The following is a 16,584-nucleotide window of genomic DNA, read 5'->3' on the forward strand; positions in this document are numbered from 1 at the left end:
TTTTTTTTTTGTAGTAAACACATTGCGCGTCACTGGACTAAGCGATTTATTTATAATCGTATTATTGAGAGCGTTTTACGAGGGTCAGACCCATGATCCCCATCGGATCACCCACCTATTTACTGGATTCACTAAGTAGTTGGCATCTCTTTGTTTTATTCTGAATATTTATTTTTTCTTATTATAAATGTAAATGTGCAGTGTTTGTGTTACGCTGGCAAACACAGTGAGTTGCGTTTTTATATGATCTATTTATTTCTGGTAAATAATGGGGTTTTGTTCATAATATTATAATTTATTTTTTTTAATTGTGATTATGCTAAAGTTGTATACTTTTATCAAATTTATTCATTTTGAAAACATATTTAAAAACTGATTAAAAAGTAGCATAAGGAATAAACTATGTGTGAATTATTGATTTTAGCTCCTATATCTTTTTCAATTTAGGTTTGTTTTCTTAGACAAGATCCCAAAGATACAAAAAAATCGGATAAATCCTGGGAGAAACTTTTTAAAAATACATATGACAGATGATTCAATCAACAATTAAGCATTAAAAAACTGTTTTTATTTATTCTAACTCTCTAAACTCCTGGTGCATTATTGATCATTAAAAATGTAAATACTGAAAAATTCCCAATCATGACTAATCACCTCAATCGAAGGTGCAAAAGCACCTACACTGTCTACACTGCCTTGAGAGGAGCACACTTATAAACAAACATTAAATTTAAAATTCATATAAACAACATACGCTTAGGTCAGTTTTTAATATAATCTAGAATGCTCCTTGACTATACGAATATGCTGAAGTGTGTGGCTAGCCGGATTCATCTGGTTTCGAGTACTTAAAATATATATTATACAAGTAGCCTGAGAATATTACCAGTTCTATTCGAGTACATGGTCAACCGAGATGGGAAACCGAACCCTTAATCTTGCTGGGCCCAGCAGAAATCGTCTACAGATCGAGGGCTTTGATTGGCAAGGAAGTGTGTATCATTAACATCTGCTTCCCGGCACATAGCTCGCAGACACCTCTCGAAGCATCATCGACAGTCCCCATTCCGGAGAGCTCGGAAATAATGGGTCTCGCTGTAAAACAAAAAAGTAGAACCGAAACAAAACAACGTCCATCGAAGCTGATAACTGTCACAAAATGGCGCTCCATTGCCGGCTCCATAATCGCCATATCAAGGCAGCCTGATCTCCTGTCCCCCACTTATCGCCCCCGATCCGAGCACGCGCTCTATAAATTGCCAGCTCTCCCAGGCGTGAGCTTCAGTTCAGTTCTGAACCCATGTGCTGAGTGTTCCTCTCTCCGAGTGCCGCAAACATCTTTCGCAGATCATCGAGCCGAGACGTCTAGAACCCATTGGCATTAAATGCCTTACTACCACTACAGTGACCACAATCTCCATATAAATTCAACAATCTAATTGGCTTAAACCAGCTGAAATTAACCGAAAGCTACAGAACCCTGGGAAGCATTTCCGTTAAGGCGAAATACTCCCACCAAACCCCTAAATCCCGGACTTTGAATGCTGCTGGAGCAGAGCGTAAAAATCATCAACCTCGAACAGCATTTCGCCGAGTGCTGGACCAAGCAAAGCTTTCTCAAAAACTTCAAGTTCTTCTCCTTGCTGACCACCATCTCCACAGCCGGTGAGTAGTCGAGCATCCCCAACATCCATTATCCTTCTGGATAACTTATTGTTTCCCCCTTACAGCTGCTAAGATGGCCGCCATTCCCCAAGGTGCATTCGCCGCCTGCAAGATCCGTGAGCAATTCAACGAGCGCGAGATGATCATTGCCCGTCTGCGCTCCGCTGCCGCCGATAAGGGTTCCCTTGACAACGGCAATAGCCTAACCCGTAAGTAATCGATCCGTTGGGTCACTGAATCCCTGACTCATCCATCTCTCCATCCATCTCCGCTCCTTAGAACGCGAGTACTCACCGAACAAGTACAATGACAAGCTGATGAACTCCATTTGGGGCTTGTACAATCGCTATTCGCCGCACAATGTGAAGAAGAACGAGTACGCCCCCACCAAGTGATGACCTAAAGGTGGCACGGCGGCTTCCCCCAGGTCCAGTTGTCGTGCCCCATCCTGCCAGCATCCTTTTGTTTATAACAAAGGATGCTGGCCATATATACTCTATATATACATATATGTTATACTCCAAGCATTGTAATCTCATTATACCCAAAGCGGCTTTGGTAACAAATATCAATTTAATGCTGCAGTTTTTATAAAATTTCAATAAATACTTATGATGTTGTATGTAAAGGGACAAGACCATGTAGTGTAATTTAGTTAAGGTAGCAGGACTCATAGGTCGGTACCATGTACTTGATGTTGATGAAGGCATCCTCGCCGCCATGCAGCTCCAGCACCTGCAGCGTCTCATCAATGAGATCGCCCAGATTCAGGTTATTCTTCTGCGCATAGTCGATCTCATCCCCACAGTTCACTATGGGATTATATATATTGTTATCCTTTGAAGAGTTCATAGGGAAATACTTACAGTTTTTCACCTTGAAGGCATTGAACATGGGCAGCAACTGTCTGTAGAAGGGCACCAGGGCGGGACCCACCAAATCCGAGGACATGACCAGCTGTTGGATTATCTTCAATGTCGTGCACATTACCTCCAGGTTTCGTGTGCTCAATGCGTCTGAAATGGGGTGGGGGCGGATTTTGGGATTCATAGTTGGTTTCGCAAGGTGCAAATTAGACCGAGAAACTTCCAAGGCATTTGCGTGCCAGGCCAACTCCTGGTACTCACTCTTTAGCGGTAATATTAATTGCGGTATCACCGGGTGTATCCTCTCGCCCCCGGCCAGCAGGAGATCCGTGACACCCTGGCGGGCATAGGTCTTATATGGATGCTTCGTCTCCGCCAAACCATCGAAGAAGAGCGGCAAATAGAGGCTGTAGTCCAGCTTGTCAATGTCCACCTATTGTGGGAGTGACACAGTGGAGGAGGAGGAGTTAGTACAGCGCTTAAAGTTAGGAGTTCGGAATTGGTTCGTGTACCGGCGGTGGTGCAAGTTTGGCAAGTGTACATTTGCACGCTATGCCGGTTAGGCCTCTGCTGATTCCCATTAAGATGCTCTTTGTTTGTTTACGTTGTCAATGGAAATTTTTTAGAACAAAAAGCGAATAACGCGGAATAGGTACCTGTACCTCTGAATAGTATATGTACGTCTAATCAACGAGTATTTTTTTTGTAGTGAAAATGCGCTTAATTCGGGTCGTCCTAAGGTACAGGGGAGGTATACATTGTCAGCTCAGGTGATTAGTGTACTACGTGGCAAGGGTTTGTATTGGGAAACGTCCCATTTAGTATGGAGTCCATGGGTTTCCCTATTTTTTGATAGTTTAAAGTTTAAACTGATCTGAGAGTAAGTTGATTTTGGAAAATAAATTATATAATAAACAATATTAGGTACAATGAAGATGAGTCTCCGGGTGGCAATAGCTTAGCTTTGGTGCCATCTCTGGCATCGCTGCTGCGTAAGCACCACATATGTGGGGGTTCCCCGACTGCGACCTTCGACCCAGTGACGCAAATTAGGTAGTGTCACTCACACATCACCCATATGCACACGAGCTGTCACGTCGGCGTTTCGGCCTAGATAAACAAACGCACCGCGAAGAAGGCATTCACCATTACCCATTCGCTGCCGCATATGTGGCGGCTCTGGCTCTGACTCTGGCGGCATCAAGCGCCCAAGGTCTGTGACATTGAACCAGCAAAAGGGTCACACACACCTGGTGGGTGTGTGTGGGCGTACGCCCCCCAAAAGCACCCGAATTGCAGCTGCAAGTCTGACAGACGGTGCGACGTTTTGAATGTCAGCAGTCGCATTCCGGGCGGAATCGGAATCGGAATTGCTCACCCGTCACCGCTGCTCTACTGACTCCGGAAATAGACAATGGCATATTATTTACTCGTTTTTTTGCCTTTAGCTGCAACACTTGAAATAATTGGACACGCAGGTGTACGAAATTCGAGACCAACTCAAATACAGGTGCCGCCAATAGGTCACTGAGCAGTAAGGTTACCCTTCTTAGTGACAGTCCTCAAATTGGCTTTGATTTACATTGACTTACATTGGGCTTAGTCGATATACATACATATAGAGATTGGAAAGTTCTAGTTGCAAAAGGGATCGTATAGAGATATGGATATAGTATACCATTTTAGTATCACTATATATTTTTAAAAGTTTAAGACCTTAAGTGGTCAAAGGTTATCATTCATTCGAGTTTCTGGGATCCGAGACAAATGTTTTTTACTTAGACTTGTGCTATAGTTATTTCAAATAAATAAATAACAATAAATAAATAAATTGCAATAAAATAAACCTCTAAGAATGAGTTCGGATTTTGGGCATTAAATAGATTTGTTTTGTATATAAAATCGCTTAATATATTTAAGAAAAGTTGGGGAATCTTGATATTTTAAGGGTCAAGGATATCAAAAGAAAATCACTAGTCACTAATTTTACCTTTCAGCTTTAAATAAACATAGGAAATACCGAGCTAAAACCTCAGCTAATGCTAATCCCCAATTATAAGTTATAGAATTCTCATATATCATAGCTTGTCTTACCGTCCATCCGATCTTATCGCCTCCACAGAGATATTCCATCTTAATCGGTAAGTCACCCCGATCGAAGTACATGCGGAATAGTGTGCCTCGCCCCGGGTCATTAGCCCCGCCCAGAGGGCAACCATTCAAGCCCATGCCCAAATTGAAGGTGGACATGGACTTTTGCTGGCGTCGCAGGCCTAGAAATCAGTATACGGAAATGGGGGCGACATCATTAGGGAAACAAACAATAAACTAGTTGGTACGCACTTTTCGGGTTGGGGATCCGGCCCCTGGCGCTGGCTGTCTTGGGAGCGGACTCATGTATGGGACCATCGATGACAACGGTGTTCTTCTGCTGCGACTGAATGGAGAAGGGCGGCACGTAGCGGGGCCTGGAGGAGACGGCCGCCCCGTGGATGCCGCTCAACGGACGCACTTGAGCCGGATTCGCGGACTTGGAGCGGTGCTTCAGGGAGATGGCGGTGGCATGGTAATCGTGCGTCGGACGCCTTCCCGTGGCAGTGCGTGCCGTCTGGGCCATATTATTGTTTTGGTGAGCAACGCGATGTGCAGCCACGTAGTGTAAACAGCGAACTGCCGAGCGCAGGAATTTTCTAGCCTGACTCCTTCTGGTGTTGCTGTTGGGTGTCGTGTCGTTTCTATGGAGCGCGTTGCTAGGGCGCCCGGCGGCTTAGTGACCGATAAGCCAACAGCTAATATAAATGCCGCCTCCTTGGGCTCAGTCGAGCTTTTTCAGTCACGCCGCTCCTCCTCCTCCGTCCGGTTTGCGGTGACATATTAAGGTTCCACATCCACGCAAGTCTCCGGGTTGGTTAGCCCCAATAGCCGCCGGTTTTGCGGTTTTTGTTGCGGTTGAGTCTCGTCACCCCCTCACCCAGCTCATAATCACGTCAAGCAAATAGACTTTTTTATATTCATTAAGCGTTTCTGGCCAGCGACCCCATTGAAGCTGGTACGGATCAAAGTTCCTGGAAAATGTAGATAGATTACTATTGACAAATTGATGTGGCACTTGTCAATCTCTCTCTGACTTCTGACTTGCGGGAAGAGCCCATCAATACAATCTATACAATTGATTCAGCATATTATATTTATATTTATACCACAGATTGGTAACTAACCTATAGATAAGATGGGTAAGACTTTTAAATGAAAGGAAATTGTTTACAAAATTAAATAATTTTAAAATCTAGGTATATTAATACTTTCTTTAATAGAATCGAAAGGTATGTAAGAATCCTTCCATAGAGCATTACTATACATTATATTTTCTTATCATGATTACTTATTCAAGTTCCTTTGTGTTGTTAAATTGTTCAATATGGCGAAAATCAATGTACATATATTATAATTTATAAATGACATCTGGTAAATATTAAGAAGAATAATATAAATACAATTGTGTTTAATCTGTAATGGTGTTCTGACCCAATTATTTGGGAATAAGATAAGCAATCAGGGCATAAAAACAGACAATCCTGTAGATACCTTGTTCTTTACAAAATAACAAGAATAATTAAATTAAAATACTGATGTTTATATACTGGCGATAAGGCTCTTTAATAAAAGCTGTTGTAATTGTTGTAAGCAGAAATATATGCAAATTACTATAAGCAGATAATGGCTGACTTAAGATAACACGCTCATACTCCAACAGTTCAAAATGTTGCATTCTAAAAGCTAATTTGCGGGAAAACAGATAAAAAATTAAGGCAAATAATGTATATCATATGGATGAAAAACAAATATATTGTCTTCTTCAATATTTAAATTTAAAATCGCGCCACCCTTCATATCGGCTATATTTCCAAACCCACATTTCAACACTGGGGCTTTGTTTACATTTTGTATTAGAACTCTACGACCATCTGGCAACCCCGCACCTGTCTGTGCGGGTGGTGTGTTGGATAATGCGGCAGCGCAGATCTGACATCTAGCCAACACTGGACGGGAAGGGAATAAAGAACCAATGCGTGTGAGAAAATGTCGCTGTAAATTGACAATTATCTTTGTGTTTTCGTGCTAAATCTGAAAAGTCCGCGTAAAATAGTGCTCGAGTTAGTGTGTGGCCGCAACGGGAGGGCAGAACGATGGCGGGTAACATGTCTTCCAGCTCAAACGGGGAGCTAAAGAAGTTGTCGGAGGAGTCGCTTCTACAGCCGCCGGAAAAGGTCTTCGACATCATGTACAAGCTGGGCGAGGGCAGCTACGGCTCGGTGTACAAGGCCCTGCACAAGGAGAGCAGCAGCATCGTGGCCATCAAGCTGGTGCCGGTCGAGTCCGACCTGCACGAGATCATCAAGGAGATTTCCATTATGCAACAGTGCGATTCGCCGTATGTGGTGCGTTACTACGGCTCCTACTTCAAGCAGTACGACCTGTGGATCTGCATGGAGTACTGCGGTGCCGGCAGTGTCTCGGACATCATGCGGCTCCGTAAAAAGACGCTCACCGAGGATGAGATAGCCACCATCCTTTCGGACACGCTCAAGGGCCTGGTCTACCTGCACCTGCGCCGGAAGATCCATCGCGACATCAAGGCGGCCAACATCCTGCTCAACACCGAGGGCTACGCCAAATTGGCCGACTTTGGTGTGGCCGGCCAACTGACTGACACCATGGCCAAGCGAAACACAGTCATTGGTACGCCCTTCTGGATGGCCCCGGAGGTGATCGAGGAGATCGGATACGACTGCGTGGCGGACATCTGGTCGCTGGGTATCACTGCCCTGGAAATGGCTGAGGGCAAACCGCCGTACGGTTTTATCCATCCCATGAGAGCTATCTTCATGATTCCCCAAAAGCCGCCACCCTCGTTCTGCGAGCCTGACCGCTGGACCACCGAGTTTATCGACTTTGTGAGCAAATGCTTGGTCAAGGAACCGGACGATCGAGCCACGGCCACCGAGCTGCTGGAGCACGAATTCATACGGAATGCCAAGCATCGATCCATCTTGAAGCCGATGATTGAAGAGACCTGTGCCATTCGCGAGCAGCAGCGGGCGAACCGAAGTGCCGGCGGCATTCTGGGTGCCAGTCAGGCCAAGAATCTGCCCACGCAGGAGAACGGAATGCTGCAGAGCATACTAGACAACGTGTTCATCGAGGACCCGGGAACTCTAGTGCCGGAGAAGTTCGGTCAGCAGACCTCGGAATCGGATGCCACCATGATAGCGCATGCAGAGCAGGACGTAGACGAGGGCACTCTGGGACCAGGCGGCCTGAGGAATATGGCAAAGGAAGCGGGTCCCACGGTTGCTGGAGCAGTGGCTACCTCCGCTGCTTCTCCCCTGGACGTGGCAGCAGTAGATAGCGGCACCATGGTGGAACTGGAGTCCAATTTGGGTAAGATTGCTGATAAACAAAAGATTAGTGTAAGAAGTTTATTATTATCTTGCATATTCAGGCACCATGGTTATCAACTCGGACTCTGACGACTCCACAACGGCCAAACGCAATGACGACCAGAAGCCGCGTAACCGCTACAGACCGCAGTTCCTGGAACACTTTGAACGTAAGAATACTAGCGATGCTCGCGGCGATGACAAATCCATGGCCACCGAGTACTCTCCGGCGGCAGCGGAGCAACAGCAGCAACAACAGCAGCAGCAGCTGCAGGAACAGGAGGAACAGCATTTGGCCAGCGGGGCCAACGATGTGAACAACTGGGAACACAACATGGAAATGCAGTTCCAGCAGATCTCCGCCATCAATCAGTATGGTCTGCAGCAGCACCAGCAGCAGCAGCAGGTCCTCATGGCCTACCCCCTGATGAACGAACAGCTCATAGCGCTCAACAATCAGCAGAATCTACTGCTGAGCAACGCAGCCCCATTGGGTCAGCAGGGAATACCGGCAGCGGCGGCGGCACCGGCACAGCCACCGCCCGCATATCAGAATCAGCACATGCACACTCAGTCACATGCGTATGTAGAGGGCGAATTTGAGTTCCTCAAGTTCCTTACCTTCGACGATCTGAATCAGCGGCTGTGCAACATCGATCACGAGATGGAGCTGGAGATCGAGCAGCTCAACAAGAAATACAATGCCAAGCGGCAGCCCATTGTGGACGCCATGAACGCGAAGCGCAAACGCCAGCAGAATATCAATAATAATCTAATTAAGATATAGGAATATAGCAACGCAACTCAAAATTTTGCAAGGCAACTAAAAAGGCAATTTCAACTCACAAAAGGGTTCTTTCCTTTAGCTTGAATAGGTCCCGAACGCTACCAACATATACATTTGCTGTATAGTTAAGTAGTTATCCGTATTCGGAGCGAATTCAATATAAAGGAAAGACCCCGAAAAAAACCTTAAATCACAAGAAAGGAGAACACAAAAGCTTTATTGTAAAATGCAGTGAAAACATAAATGAAATATGTGGTCAGAGGAGCATTCGTCGTCGTCGGCAAAACCTTCCAGCACGAATCATTAGGTATTTGTTTTGTTACACGTTTCGTTTGCATTACATTTTAGTTCGGTTTCCCTATTCAATTGATCTGTTCGAATAAAATTTGTATTCTTAGCTGCCTGGCATAATCAACTGCCCAAGCCTTATTCTAATTTATAAGACTACCATTTTCGTTCTTCCCTCGTTAACTATTAACTGTAATAATCTCTTTGATTACCCTTAGTTTCGTCGTCGTCGTCGTGCGAAAACAAAACAGTAACCGTCGTCAAGCAATAATTATAAAAAATAATAATGATAACAAAAAAAGAGGAAAGATACATTTTTATACGCAATGGAATGCATATTTTTCGAAAAGATATATATATTTCTCAAAGCAAAATGCACAGAAGCACTCACATAAAAACATTTATATATACCTAGACTTTTAGCGATTATAAATAATTTACACAATAAATATAAAGGAATATATGAAGCAAGAATTGTATACAAACTCGATTAAAACTTCGTTTAACCTATCAGCAACGTTGTGACCTATAATTATTCCTCCATCTAGTCTTGAATATCCATTTCCTGAGTGGCCTGCTGCATGTCCTTCAGTTGCGCCCGCAAATCCTCGGGCAAACTGTGCTCGTTTAAGGCACTGGGGTCCTCGCCATCCACGACAATCTCCTCAGGATCCGGGGCACGCGGCAGGAATTCAGCGTCAGCGAAAAGCTTGCCAAATATGCACCGGGCATTAGCAATGGCAGCATCGTAATCCACCTCGTAAGTAGGCGCATCCGTGTAGTAAATGTGCTCGCCGGCGGTACTTGTACTGGATTGGGTAGCAATTGTGAAATAGGAGCTGAATATAATATCCGAGCCGGATTGCTCGAAGAGTTGGCTAGTGAAGGCAGCTAGATCGGTGGCAGGATCCTCGCTTATAGCAGGTGTGGTCAGGTGAAAGATGTCTGTGGATAATGTGCATTAAGCATGAGTTTAATTACGAAAAACCCACACAGATACTTACACAATCCCTCTGGACAGGCCCCCGTGTAATGGGACAGCTGTATCAGGATGGCCTCTCGTCCTCCTTCCGCCTCCACAAGTCGCAGTAAATTCACGCCACCGCCGCCCTTATTGAGCTCTTCGTTGCCCAAGGGACTGGCAGACACGAACAGGCCGCGTGATATGTGAGGCTTCATTTCAGTGCCGCTGGAAACGGGAGGATAACCTGGAGCGGATACCACATTCTTGGCACGCACAGTTTTCCCCGCGCTGCTCAGCACAAATTCCTTTGTATTTTCGTCCAGACCAATGTCCTCCACAGTTCGCTTCAGGCAGTAGATACCACCATAGACGGCGCACAATCGACAGAAGCATTGCGGCAGCTCCCCGCAGCCGTACATGGGAAAGAGAAAGGGTGTGTTGCCGTAGCGACCGAGACTGCCCAGAAATCGCTGCGTACGCTGCATGCCCTCCTCGAAGCTGGTGTCGGGTCCACACATAGCGATCGCCTGCATAACGCACGAAGAGATCTTCTCAGTCACCCGCTGTGCCTGCAGGTACTCCAGAAAGGTGCGGCCGCGGAAGGCCAGCGAGTCCTCATTGCACTTATCCTCGCCGTAGTCGTTGCAAGCGGTGAGGAACTTCATCAGCAGTCGCTTCTCCACAATGGTCAGCGTTTTCGTGTTGAATACATCGCTGCGGGAACAGGGCACTGACACGATCTCACCGTTGTGCCGCATGCATACATGATCCACGGCTCGAAACTCGGCGTAGCGACAGATGTTCGACTTAATGAGTAGCCGCACCAGCTCCCCAGAGGCGTACAGGATGCGTGGGCAGAGATCCAGACTAAAGCGACGAGATTTGGCCAGTATGGTTTCACGGTTCCATTTCTGTTCTCCGCCCTGGACTTCCATGGCTTCCGTCTCGGGTTCCTTCTCCGAGCCGTGCCAGGTGTAACTGCAATTTCGCAACGTTGAGTGGGCTCCGCACTCCTTGCTCAAGCGCTCACACAGGCCGTCGATGGTAAAGGAGCCCCAAACATCGCCGTAGTACTCATTGTGGTCGAGGTGCAGCACTGACTTCCCTACTCTGCTGGCTGCCGCGGCAATGCAGGACTCGATGAAACCTAAAAAGGGCGTCCCTCGCATGAGTCATCGACAGATTAATGTGGAGTTTATAGCCCAAAGATTACCTGTGCCTATGACCACCAGGTCGAACTGGTCCGGCAAGTCATCCGACATCTTAGGGGAGCGCTTTGCAAACAATTAAATTAATATTTTAGAAGAAATTAAGTAAATTGTGAATTTATTGCAAATCTAAGCACAAACAGCTGCTGGTTAGAGATGTGAGAGCAGCAGTGACGTCACTAGCGAAAAAACAGCTGTCTACAGTGTTGGCTAAGGCCAAAAATAATGGCTCAAACAAGTTGAAATTTGAATTTTATTTAATAAAAGAATGTCGCAATAAATTGGTATTTATATTTTTTAAAGAAATTAAATTAAAATAAATTCGACTACAATAAATTGATTATGAATAATAAAGAATAAAAACCGGCTTGAAACTGCAGAAATCAACAGGTGCACAAAAAGCACACACACACAATTGCAAATGTTTGCCTGTAGTTGTGATCGCTGCTGCCATGGTAACGGAAAACTCGTAAACAAAACCCGGAAAATGGCAGACCGCAGAATGTATCTGTAGAAAGGTAGAAATAACTCAATCTCGAAGTGTAAAACATGTCCTTTGAGAAGATATTGTACAAATATGACGAACCACACGGAATCGGCGACGTCTACTTCATTTGGCAGAAGGCTCTGCTGGCTACCACGGGCACAGATGGCTCCGTGGCTTTGTACAACCGCCAGGGGCAGCTTGTGCAGCGCATTATCCTGGCAGGGTAAGGTGGTATCGATCCAAAAAGAACTGTTCTTTAATTATACATGTCCTCTGCTTATCCAGACTCTGCTCGGGATTTGCGTGGGATCAGGAGGGTGACCTGCTGGGCATCATAACCAGCGGCTCCCCAAACATCACTTTGTGGGACTACACCAGCCAGGAGAAGGTCAGCGTGGAAACTGGCCTGCGGGATCCACTCACCTGCATCCTGTGGTCCAAGCAGCAACAACTTCTGGCCGTGGGCACGGGTCGGGGCAATTTGGCAATCTACAACCACCGCAGCGGAAAGCGACCCACGCCGGTGCTGGGCAAGCACAGCAAGCGGATCACCTGCGGCGCCTGGTCCGCTCAAAACCTCCTTGCTCTGGGATCGGAGGACAAGAGCTTCTCGCTGAGCAATGAGGAAGGGGATACAGTGCGAGTTGTCCAGCTACGGGACGCCCCCACCGACATGTACTTTGCCGAAATGGCTAACGACGACCGCATTGCCGGGGACAATGCCATCAGCATGATCATCGGCAAACGGACACTGTTCCTCTACTACCTCCCTGAGCCAGAGAATCCCACGGAGCTGGGTTTTCAGAGCCGATACGGGTCACTGATGCAGCACAAATGGTTTGGCGATGGCTACATACTGCTTGGCTTCTCCAACGGTCATGTGGTGGCCATTTCCACCCATCCCAAGGACGTGGGCCAGGAGCTGTGGCAGGTGAAGAACCACAAGGATACGTTGACGGGATTGGCCTACTGCCCAACCTTGGATATTGTAGCTTCATGCGGAGATGACAGGTGAGTGGTGAATATATCTGGCGTCTCAGTTTCTCATTTCTTCTCCTGATGTTTTAAGTAGCATCAAGATTCACTCAATCACGAATCTTCAGGAAACGGAGCGCATCATCACGGTGCCGGATCATGCTGGCGTTCAAATGATCGACTGGTCACCTGATGGCCAGCTGCTGGCAGTAACTACAAACAGTGGCACTGTCTACATCTATGTAACCAAGCTGCCGCACCTGTTCGCCGTATCTGCCCCACGGATTGTGATGCTAAGTAGTCTGGCCGAGGTGTCCATCTACGTGTACGCACCGGACAAGTCCAAGTCGCTGCCCTTCCGTCTGCCACTGGAGGGAGAGCCCACCTTTATGGCTGTGGGGCCTTATAATTTTGCGGCAGGCATCGACAAGCACGTCTGGTTCTATGATCTCGGCAAGAGCCTGGGCGACGAGCCTCACCCACTAAATGAGCGAGACTTTCCGAGAACCATAGAGTCCATGAGGCTAAATGCGGATTACTGTGCTGCCCTTTGCCCGCCTCAGCTAATCTTGCAGGCAATTACCACCGACAATCCCAACTGCAAGGACAAGCTGCAGGCGGTGTTTCCTAACGCCCTGCCCAACATGCCCAGCGATGCGGTGATCACATGTTTTACCCTCAGCCAAGAGATGCTAATCTTTGCCACCGATGTAAGTCCAGCTTACAACTAAAAAGGTATTCAGATGCTCATTTTTTGTTGGCTATTTCAGATCGGTCACCTGGTCTTCTTTTCGCTGGAGAAGTGGGATAGCTGCACTATATATCGTCACAGCATGGGCATCCGGCAGTTGTTTATGGACATTGAAGGCACCAAGACCATCTTCATCGACGACCATGCCCAAGGCTATCTGTTCCTGCCCGCCGTCGAGGAGGCCCTGCTCATACCCGAAATGCCCAAACAGTGTATGGGCTGTCTGTGGGATCTCACGCAGCCAAACATTTTCATCAGCTACGATGCAAGGATCGTAAACACACATATCTTTGTGCGTCACTCTGTGCAAGGTACGCATACCTTGAAGGTGGGAGAGTCCAAGCTGAATCCGGGGCAGTTCCCGCTGCTTCTGTGCGGCGGGGAAATGGCGCTCCATGTGGATGGTGGCCAGTATGCGACCCAATCTCTCAGCACCCATGTGGTGAATCCCAGCAATAGCCAGACAGCTAATCTTCAGGTGCTTCTAAGATTAAGGAACTATGACGAGGCCTACAAGCTGTGCAAGCAAATGAACCTGAGCAGCGCCTGGCGAGAGTTTGGGGAGCAGGCCATTGCTGATCTGGAGCCGGATATTGGTGAGATAAGTGTTTCTTTTTACTTCAGATTTTTAATTCAATCTTTTAGCCATTAGAGCCTACCGCCAGTTGGGTGAAGCGGCTCTGGTTAATGCTTTGTCTGAGTTACGTTACGTTGAGGACCTAGACATGCTTATCGGCTGCTGCTGCATGCTTTTGGCCCAGTACGAGCAGGCCAAGGAGCACATGCTTAAAGGAGTTTATACCAGGGCCGCCTTGGAGCTGTCTCGCGACCTTTTGCAGTGGGATCAGGCGCTACTCCTGGCTCATAAGCACGATCCGCAAGAAGTGCCTTATATAGCTAGGGAGTATGCCCAGCAGCTGGAGTTCACGTGGGTCAATCAACTTATTATATTTAATCCTAGTTCTTAATAGACTGTTCTTCTTCAGTGGCAACTATGCAGATGCCCTGTATCACTATGAGAAGGGATACAAGGAAGATTTGATCAACAGCAAGGACACCGAACAGCCGGCCACAATGGAAAGCTCCCCTGAGTACGAAGAGCATGTGCGTCTATGCAAAATGGGCATTGCTAGGACTTCTATCAGAGCAGGGGACTTTAGGCGGGGGGTGAGTAATAACCCAAAATAAATCCAAATAGAAATAACCGAAAAACTATTTTTTAAAGATCCAATATGCTGTGGAGCTGGAGGACAAGCAGCTGCTTTTCGACTGTGCTGAATTGTTGGCCACCGTGGGCCACTTAACCGAGGCCGCGGGTCTGTATGAACGCGGTGGTTTCTATGACGAGGCCTGTGGCCATTACATTGCTTTGAAGATGTGGCACAAGGCCAACAATGTGCTGCCCAAGGTGAAGAGCACAAAACTGCATGCGGCCTATGCCAAGGCCAAAGAGAACGATGGCCACTTTGAGGAAGCTATACGAAGTTATCGCGTGGCCGGTGACTTGGATGCCTGTGTCCGAATCTATCTGGACCACCTTTGCGATCCCCATTCGGCCTCTGAAATCGTATTAGAGTCGCGTTCAATGGATTCGGCCAAGCTGCTGGCCAAGTTCTACCAAAAGATCGGCGACGTGGAGCAAGCTCTGCAGTTTCTCGTCATATGCGGCTGCGTGGAGGAGGCCTTTGCCCTTGCCCAGCGTCATAACAAGCTGCGCCGCCATGGTGAGCTGCTAGAACGTTATGAGAACGCCAAGTCCTCTGACTATCTGGCGCTGGCCCATTACTTCGAGGGTGAGAAGTACACATTGCTGGCGGGAAAGTACTACTTCCTAGCCAGGGAGTTTACCAAGGCCTTGAGGTTTCTGCTAAAGGCTTCGGCGTTTAACAACGAGGAGCAGGTCTCCCTTTCCTTGGCAATTGATTGTGTGGCCACGTCAAATAACGAACAACTGGCCTCGCAGCTCATTGAATTTCTGCTGGGCGAAGTTGATGGAGTTCCCAAGGATCCGCGGTATCTGTTCCGTTTATACATGGCCAGAAAGCACTACAAGGATGCGGCCAAGACGGCTGTTATTATTGCCAACCAAGAGCAACTCGCTGGCAACTACAAATCAGCTAGGGATCTGCTATACTCAATGTACCAGGAGCTGCGCCGCAACAATCTGTCTGTAACGGCCGAGATGCGCCACCAGTTCATCCTGCTGCATCGCTACACCCTGGTGAGGATTCACGTTAAATTGGGCAACCATCTGCTGGCCGCCAAACTGCTCGTCCAGGTTGCCGCCTGTATCTCACAGTTTCCAGAGCGTAAGAGCTGTATCTGTAAGAACTGTAAATGATTATGACTGATATACTTTGTATTCCATCTGCAGATATTATTCCCATACTTACCTCCACGGTGATTGAGTGTCATCGAGCTGGTCTCAAAAAGTCGGCGTTCACCTATGCCTCCACTCTGATGCGTCCGGACTACAGAAACCAGCTAGATCCCCGCTATTCGAAGAAGATCGAGTCAATTGTTCGCAAGGCTCCCAAGGGTATCAAGCAGCTCAGGGATGAGATCGACGACGAGACCATGGAGTGCCCCATATGCGACTCCAACCTGGCCAACATGGATGTAACCTGCTACAGCTGCAAAACTACGCTGCCCATCTGCATTGCCACGGGTCAGCACATTATCAAGCAGCTCATGACCTCCTGTCCGCAGTGTGACTTTCTCTGCTTCCGGGCCGAGATGGAGAAGTAAGCTCATAGATTAAAATATGTAAATTAAAATCATATAGTTACCGCTGTCCGCATTACAGCATTCTGTCGGAGAATGGCGAGTGTCCCATGTGCGGCGAGCAGGTGGCTCCGGAGCAACTCCTGGATGTGGAGGACATTAGACCTTACATTCTAGCCGCCTCTTAAGATCGAATAATTAAAGGACTGAAGCGAACGAATAGACTGCACATAATCACACAACACCAAAAAATAGATATATATTTATAAGATGCCAGGCACAAAATACACTTGATATATCACGGAAGAAAGAATGTTTGTTTTTCTGAATAATATATATGTATATTGGAAGAGAAGTACTATAGGGGAAAGATTGATATGAATTAATATGAATTTTGAAAATACGTGTAAATTTGTTTTTTAATTTTT

The 16,584-nt window shown here is 46.9% G+C and overlaps 5 protein-coding genes across 7 annotated transcripts; 3 read left to right on the forward strand and 2 right to left on the reverse strand.

The window, feature by feature from the left end:
- The first annotated feature begins 10 nt into the window (after positions 1-10).
- Positions 11-2,297, forward strand: LOC110176549 (uncharacterized). The gene is made up of 3 exons (XM_020942943.2): positions 11-1,665; positions 1,731-1,874; positions 1,945-2,297. The coding sequence occupies exons 1-3, from the start codon at positions 1,542-1,544 to the stop codon at positions 2,058-2,060; spliced, it is 384 nt and encodes a 127-aa protein (XP_020798602.2). The 5' UTR covers positions 11-1,541; the 3' UTR covers positions 2,061-2,297.
- Positions 2,220-5,692, reverse strand: LOC110181706 (parkin coregulated gene protein). Of its 2 annotated transcripts, XM_020949557.2 has the most exons (5): positions 4,875-5,692; positions 4,626-4,804; positions 2,793-2,964; positions 2,532-2,681; positions 2,220-2,477 (listed from the first exon to the last, which is right to left on the reverse strand). In XM_020949557.2, exons 1-5 carry the CDS (start codon positions 5,146-5,148, stop codon positions 2,317-2,319), a joined length of 936 nt encoding a protein of 311 aa, XP_020805216.2. In that variant the 5' UTR covers positions 5,149-5,692; the 3' UTR covers positions 2,220-2,316. The 2 variants fall into 2 exon arrangements, with proteins under 2 accessions (XP_020805216.2, XP_086684513.1); XM_086828387.1 differs by lacking the exons at positions 4,626-4,804; positions 4,875-5,692 and adding an exon at positions 3,044-3,216.
- Positions 5,693-6,384: 692 nt separating this feature from the next.
- On the forward strand, positions 6,385-9,557 carry hpo (serine/threonine-protein kinase hippo). The gene is made up of 2 exons (XM_020944307.2): positions 6,385-7,973; positions 8,035-9,557. The coding sequence occupies exons 1-2, from the start codon at positions 6,719-6,721 to the stop codon at positions 8,757-8,759; spliced, it is 1,980 nt and encodes a 659-aa protein (XP_020799966.2). The 5' UTR covers positions 6,385-6,718; the 3' UTR covers positions 8,760-9,557.
- Positions 9,358-11,421, reverse strand: Rep (Rab escort protein). Its single transcript, XM_020944318.2, has 3 exons — positions 11,225-11,421; positions 10,052-11,158; positions 9,358-9,992 (listed from the first exon to the last, which is right to left on the reverse strand). The coding sequence occupies exons 1-3, from the start codon at positions 11,271-11,273 to the stop codon at positions 9,592-9,594; spliced, it is 1,557 nt and encodes a 518-aa protein (XP_020799977.2). The 5' UTR covers positions 11,274-11,421; the 3' UTR covers positions 9,358-9,591.
- Positions 11,422-11,654: 233 nt separating this feature from the next.
- On the forward strand, positions 11,655-16,466 carry Oseg6 (intraflagellar transport protein Oseg6). Of its 2 annotated transcripts, none has more exons than XM_086828388.1 (9): positions 11,655-11,929; positions 11,992-12,717; positions 12,776-13,391; positions 13,452-14,028; positions 14,078-14,360; positions 14,419-14,599; positions 14,658-15,741; positions 15,807-16,176; positions 16,239-16,466. In XM_086828388.1, the coding sequence occupies exons 1-9, from the start codon at positions 11,769-11,771 to the stop codon at positions 16,342-16,344; spliced, it is 4,104 nt and encodes a 1,367-aa protein (XP_086684514.1). In that variant the 5' UTR covers positions 11,655-11,768; the 3' UTR covers positions 16,345-16,466. The 2 variants fall into 2 exon arrangements, with proteins under 2 accessions (XP_086684514.1, XP_086684515.1); XM_086828389.1 differs by having other exon boundaries at positions 12,779-13,391.
- Positions 16,467-16,584: the final 118 nt, after the last annotated feature.

The sequence above is a fragment of the Drosophila serrata genome, unplaced genomic scaffold (assembly GCF_035046125.1).
Source record: "Drosophila serrata isolate PLE 108 unplaced genomic scaffold, ASM3504612v1 contig_184, whole genome shotgun sequence".
NCBI lineage: Eukaryota > Metazoa > Arthropoda > Insecta > Diptera > Drosophilidae > Drosophila > Drosophila serrata.